At 38.6% G+C, this 6,862-nt stretch overlaps 1 protein-coding gene across 1 annotated transcript; it reads left to right on the forward strand.

Moving 5' to 3' along the window:
* Window positions 1–423: 423 nt before the first annotated feature.
* On the forward strand, window positions 424–5,427 carry LOC122649129 (60S ribosomal protein L9). The gene is made up of 3 exons (XM_043842500.1): window positions 424–865; window positions 5,066–5,188; window positions 5,288–5,427. Exons 1-3 carry the CDS (start codon window positions 494–496, stop codon window positions 5,372–5,374), a joined length of 582 nt encoding a protein of 193 aa, XP_043698435.1. The 5' UTR covers window positions 424–493; the 3' UTR covers window positions 5,375–5,427.
* The last annotated feature ends 1,435 nt before the right edge of the window (window positions 5,428–6,862 follow it).

Raw genomic sequence — 6,862 nt, forward strand, 5'->3', positions numbered from 1 at the left:
GACCTAAGTGAGCAGACCGGATTCCCACCATGGTTTGAGGAATCAGTATTGGATCCGTTGATTCGTATCGATATTGATGGAGATCAATACCGATTCCGATTCTTATGTGATCCCATATCGATGGATCGATACGGATAAGAGCAAAAATCTAAGGAAAATTTAATTTTTTTGTTTGAAGAAAGCATGGGTAAACTTGACCGATCCAGACCGATACAGACTGATTGGATCGATTTGCTCCGGATTGACATCGGCAGAGATCAATATCGATACCGATTACAAAAGCCTGATTCCAACCGTATGGGGATCGTGATCCGGCCCAATGGCCCATTGACCACCCTCGATAAAAGCTATTTATGGGGTTTATAGGGCAAATGCACACCTATAAAAAGTGAAAGATTCGTTTTAGGGTTTCTATCACCCCTCAGCGTTCAGCCGCCCGTTAAAGCGTAGAGAAGGGAAGAGAAGCACAGAGGGGACTTGTCGAGGGGTGAAAATGAAGACAATCCTGTCATCGGAAACCATGGATATTCCGGAGGGGGTGAAGATCAAGGTGAAGGCCAAGATGATCGAGGTGGAAGGCCCTCGAGGAAAGCTTACCAGGAACTTCAAGCATCTCAACTTGGATTTCCAACTCATCAAGGATGAATCAGGCAAGAAGAAGCTTAAGATTGACGCTTGGTTCGGATCAAGGAAGACTACTGCTGCCATCCGCACGGCCATTAGCCATGTCGAGAACCTAATCAAGGGTGTCACCAAGGGCTACCGCTACAAGATGAGGTTCGTATATGCTCACTTCCCCATCAACGCTAGCATCACCAACGGAAGCAAGAGCATCGAGATTCGTAACTTTCTTGGTGAGAAGAAGGTATACTCTCGTAACTTCCAGCTTCTCGTACAGAATTTTCCTCATCTTTGTTCCAACGTTAATTTTGTTAATATTTGGAGGAGTTTAAGGTTTGCTTCTGTTGGTTAATGTACTGATATGAGTGTCGAGCGTAATGAGATGCTCCCCCTCCACTCTTTTTTTTCCTGGCTTTAGAGCTCAGTGGAGCCCGGTCTTTGGGATTATTTTATACGTGATTTCGTTGTATATGTTTATCTTTTAAGGAATTGAATTGAATTGCACGATTTTAGTTTCCCCGTTGTTCATAGTGCATTGATCTTTTTAGAAGTTGATGAAAATAAACTAGACTCATCTTTGGCAAGGAATTGTGTCTTGATTTCATGATTTGACTTCTCAAGTGATGTTTTGCGCTGTTTTCCGGCATTCTAATTGATAATTGTGAAGTAGGAATAACTTTATAAAGACTAATCTCTCTGGAACTATGAATTATGAATTAATCCTAATATCTTACAATAAAAGATATAACTAGATGAATGAAATAATGAATTTGCATTTTAGACTACAGAAAATGATGATGAAGATAGCAGCCTTACAGCTAGTGGTGTAGATGGTGCACTGTACAAGGTGGTAAACTTTTTAGGATTTTCTCCTGGTATGATTGTACTAGTACGCTATGTACTTGAGTACGTATCGTTACCCAAACACATCTCACTGAATACCGGACCCTGACTTCTATTGAGTGAATCACCAAGCAAGCCAAAAATGGACTGCTTACCATGTAAAGTCTGTTGGTAGTCCCTTTTTTTGTTTTTTGCTTTCTTTTAATCAATTTATTTGTTCTGGCTTCATTTATTAAAATTGCAAGATGTGACTTAGCAAAGCTGAGGGCAATGCATACAAGTATGCATAGTCAGGCATACTGTACTGCATCTTACTGAAGCAAGTTGAAGGAGACAATCAACCTACAATTTATGATAAAAAGGAAACACCCTAGCATGGCTCAAGATTTCTTGTGAAACGGCCAAAATCTCTTGAATTATTAAAGTTTTGACTTGGAGCCCAACTGAATCACAAGGTGACTGACTAGGTATGTAGAGTTTCAATCGAAATTTTGGTATTTCAGTTGAAATTTTGATTAAATTTTGGTTTTGGATACTATTTTGGTCAAAACGATAAAGATCAGTGCATATTATAGTGCTATTTCGATCGATTCGACCCATTTCGTTCATTTCCTAAGTTTTAAATAGTAAAGGGGAAAAGGTCCAAAAAACCCTAGAATAGTCAATTTTTTTTGCCAGATCACCTACATTTCTTTGTGAAACAAGGTGTTGGACACTACTGCAGGGTATCTACAGTGATAATTTGCCCGATTTGAGTAAGATTTATGCAAGATTCAAAGTTGGTGGTGTACATTTTTCCTTCAAATTTATTGTTGCAAAAAACAGGGCAAATATTTAGTGCTTGGTTTCAAGCCTTCAACTTAAAAAATTTAATTGAATTTTCTTTTTAAAATTTTCATGATCAGAAATTAATTATCTTCGAAACAAAGTTTCTCAAAAGCCCAAACTGTAGTTATCTATGTTTCGAGAGAATCAAATTTTCTGTTATCATCTGGATTATAATTTATGTTTCACAGTGGATTCGTGAGAACGGAAAACATTGATTCTTCCAGCATCATCAGATGGAGGTTATTTTCCATTGAGAATTCTCATCTTAGACAAGCTTGATATTTGAATCCCTGCCACATCCAAGACTTTTACCAAGCTGCTACCACCCTACTTTGTCAACTTTACAAGGTAATCAGGGCAGGGCCCCACGGGTTGAGGCAGGCCTCCTTATATTTGGTAAAACCCTAAACCATCCTAAACCAGATCTGGGCATACCAAACCTTTACCATAGGGGGTTTGGTTTAGGGAATTGATGCAGATTCATGGCTGGCAGGCTTGACCAGTTTGGCTGTCCAGATCGAGAACTATGCCCAGATGGGGACTTGCGTCTAGTAGGATAGATTAGGATTTTATTAATTTTTATTTTTGGGGTTCTTTGTAATTTTTTATTATGGAGTTGTAGTTAGCGTTAGATGCTAGGAGATAATTTACTATTTCAAGTTTCCTGTTCAGTTAGTTTCCAAGTTGAGACTTAGTTTCTATTTGTAGGGGGTCTCTTATTTTTCTTTATATATGTTTGTAACTTCCGTTGTTAGAGTAGATTGAAAAGAATGAATTTTGTTTTTGGTTGAAGCCTGCGTTGTGTGCTTGTGCGATTCTCCTCTCTCTCTCTCTCTCTCTCAGTGAGACCAGTGGTTTCTTCACTAAGTGAATCCCTCTTGTTCCTCCCTTCCAGGTTTGATTCCTTTGTGTACCTCCTCCTTGTTTCTCTCTCCTTGGTAAGAGTGAACACTGTGTTTTTCTTCTAACTTTCAGCCTATCTAATTTCACCATTGCTAATGATCTACTTGGTGTTTTGATCTGAGATTACATATTCAGGTTTTTACTTGGTTATTATTATTTCAGTTCATCAAACTCTAATTTATCACGCCACATCATCCATTGCACCTTCCCTACCCTGTTCTCTGCATTTATCCTGCAAGTCTGCAACAGCCCATTACACCGTGCCAACCTCTATTGAAATGTTAATTTCTGGGTTAGTTCCACTTACCAGGACTGGACGACTCCTCTCCTAAAATCTCAGCTCGATTGGAACCCATATGTGTCTCTTTACCTAACAGTAAGTGAGGTTACCGCTGGAAGATGAGTTTGGAGGTTAAAGGCAACCTCTTGTTTTCCCTCTGCTCTTTGGTATGGTGTTTTTTTGAATAGGGAAAAAGAACTCTATCCGGGAGCGTGGCCTACGCCATTGCTCCCGTGTGTCTATCTCTCCTCCCTGTGGAAAGACACTTGCGCCCCTGTTTTGTGGAGGATAGAGATAGACACAGGTATGCCATGCTCTCAGACAGAGAACTTCCCCCCCAAAGATTTGTTTTTTCAAAATAACCCCTCTTTATTCCTTTTATCTAGTTATCCTTTCATTACAAGTCTGCCCTTATTCAATAAATTATAATTCCTCTTTTGTCCATTCCTCTTTATTTACCTAGCTACCCTTCAAAAATTTTATTACATGACTGTCAACTCCCCATTTGCAACTTTGAGATATTTATGATTCTGCCATTATCCTCATACTGTTGGCTATTGTGTACTTGTGTGGGCCTATAGCGAACTCAAGTAGGGTATTGTGACCCTGAATCTGCATCAGAGTCTCCTGTTAACCCACCCCATTGCTATTCCTACTTCTGAGTACCACATTCTCCTTGTGTTCTTTTATTAGACAAGGAGGAAATTAATGATCTTAGGAAGGCAAGTGGTAGTTTTTTTTTGTTTTTTTTTTGTTTTGTTTTGTTTGGGGTGGGGGCTTGGATCGGTAGCAGTAATCTTGGGCCTACAACTCTATTATAACTGTCTTGGTTGATTTTACATGTACTGTTCTTTTTTCTCTCAGATGCTTGCCTTAGTTGGACAGGCTTTATACATTTCGTTTCCTTTTCCTTTGCCTTAAATTATTGTGTTGATTTGCTGTTGTTTTTCCACTCTCTTTTTATTGTCCAGATAAATTCCAAACTAGATTCTGCTAGTCGAGCTCATTCATAGAAATTTATCCACCAGGAGTCGTTAAGTCCATGGTTTTTATCAGTTTCTATGATGCTCTAGGCATGTCTTTGCCTATTATTACAAAGTATGTCTTTCTTGATGTTGCCTTGTAAACAAAAAGAGATTTACTGTTGTTAAGATTCTGCCAGCATATTGTTTTGCTTATGTTTTTAGGATGTTCTTTTTTGTCAAATATATTACATGGGTGAGAGTTTTCCTTACCTCACCTAGATGGTGCCAATCTTTTTTTTGGTTTTTCTTCTATAGGCTTTTTCCTTAACCCCATGATTGGACTCTTTGGTCATCATTACACTCCCACTTGCTGTTGACGAAGTTGAAACTATCCTCCCCTTTGGCAATCTGACGGACTGATACCCATGGGGAAGGAAAACTCGTGCCTAGAATCATGACAGTTGAAAAATTATACGTCTTGATTTTTTTTGAGATGCCTGATGTGAAGATTGATGGGAAAATGTTGGTTTAACTAAGATTTCTGAGTTGAAACACTATATTCAGCCCACTAGAGGGTTTTTTACTCTATGCTTGTTTAAATTGGTTGGTCACTTGGTTGTATCAGGTGCGTAAGGTGGATATGCTTGAAGGTGTGTCCATTATCCGTTCTGAGAAGGTCAAGGATGAACTTGTTTTGGATGGGAATGATGTTGAACTTGTCTCCCGTTCGGCTGCTTTAATAAATCAGGTACTGCCCCCACCCTTCTCTCTCTCTCACACACAGACACACTCTCTCTCTCTCACTCACGCCTTTTACTTACCAAATATTTCTGGTTTTGTGCTACAGAAATGCCATGTCAAGAACAAAGATATAAGAAAGTTCCTGGATGGTATTTATGTCAGCGAGAAGGGTACAATGGCTGATGATGAGTAATTTAGGAATAGGCTTACCTCTGTTTTGTTTTCTTCACCCGTCTTGCTCCTACTTCTTTTCTCAGTTGGTTTTTGGAGACATGTTATAATAGATTGTTTTCGGTTAGAGTTGGCAATTTTGTGGTTTTAAACCTAACGATATTGTGATTACTGTTGTGGTAAACGCTAGCCACAAGCTTTTTTTTTTGGTTTAAAAGAAACATCAACTCTAGGTAAATTGTTGGAATCGTACGGGTCTCAGGAATGCTCAACATGCTGGGACTTTTTCGGTTTCGTTTTCCATTCCATGAATGATTATGTAGGTTTGCTATTTGCGTTTAAGCATTCGTCTTGTTGCTCATTAATCATTGAAACTGGATTTTGTATAATCTGAAAGTGCTAGTTGTGAAACACACTGTTTGGTAAGAGGATGGATATCTCGATCTTGTGCAATTGAATGTGTCTGCATGGCATTGCACACATTCTGGCGCTGCGCTACTAAAATGCTAATGACTAGTTTGAACATTGGCGGTACGTTTATCTCCACAAAATCATAACGATACCTGCTTGCCCTCAACTTTGTCTTAAACAATAGAAGAAAGAGGAACTATGGTTTGAGGAATCGGAATGGGTTATGAAACGATTGACCTAATTTGATCCTGGCTTTAAAACACTTCAAGATGCTCTCTTGGTTGTAGAAATTTTAAAGCTTCCTATCGTTTCATCCCAAGTCCTTAGACTTATTCCTTCTCAGCGTCTGGTTTACCCTCACCTTAGGCTCGATTCAGTCTACGGCTGCGGATATTGATTCGAGCTTCCTCAGAAAATCTGAGTAGGTCTCTTCCTCTATTCATCCATAGTCCAAGTTTTTGCGGAAACATAAGGTTTGGTAAAAATCTAACAATCATTCTTACCTTTTTTGGTTTGAAATCTCTCATCTAGGCAGCATTATTTTCTTTAAGCAACTAATATCATCTCAGATCATCTTTGTAGCCTTTTATCATCAACCAATCATTATTGTTTCTCTCCTTCAAATTTTATCCTCTATCAATCTTCTTCAAATCTTCAACCAAAAAAAAAAAAAAAAATCTTCTTCAAATCCTACCTGAAACCACATCCTCTGTAAATCTGGGTTTTTGTCAACCCCTTTTCTCTTCCATAATTTGATCTACCTTGCATAAGCTTTAATAAAGTAAAACCCTAACGAATCCTCTTTCCTCTTTGAAAGCTCTGCGACATCTTCCCCATCAATCATAATCATCTTTAATCAATCATTTTCACCACTATTGCTCCTAGCATCTTATTTTTCTATTCCATCAACATCTTTCTCTTTCTAACCGTTCCCCTCTTTTTCCTTCAATTCTATTGTTTGTTTCTCCATTAGCCCTTATTAATCTTCTAGTCATTATCTACCGACCCTTATCACTTCTTTTTCTCCCTCTTCATTATGTCTTCTAATGGAATGAACATCACCAGACATTCCAATAATACCTACATCACTAGGCACAGG

Source organism: Telopea speciosissima, chromosome 1, assembly GCF_018873765.1.
Source record: "Telopea speciosissima isolate NSW1024214 ecotype Mountain lineage chromosome 1, Tspe_v1, whole genome shotgun sequence".
Lineage (NCBI taxonomy): Eukaryota > Viridiplantae > Streptophyta > Magnoliopsida > Proteales > Proteaceae > Telopea > Telopea speciosissima.

What these genes read in the sequence shown, in the direction of transcription:
- LOC122649129 (XM_043842500.1), top strand. Translation starts at nt 494, where the DNA reads ATGAAGACAATCCTGTCATCGGAAACCATGGATATTCCGGAGGGGGTG. An exon ending in ACTTTCTTGGTGAGAAGAAG is followed by an intron (nt 866 to 5,065) that starts GTATACTCTCGT and finishes TGGTTGTATCAG; the next exon opens with GTGCGTAAGGTGGATATGCT. An exon ending in CGGCTGCTTTAATAAATCAG is followed by an intron (nt 5,189 to 5,287) that starts GTACTGCCCCCA and finishes TTTGTGCTACAG; the next exon opens with AAATGCCATGTCAAGAACAA.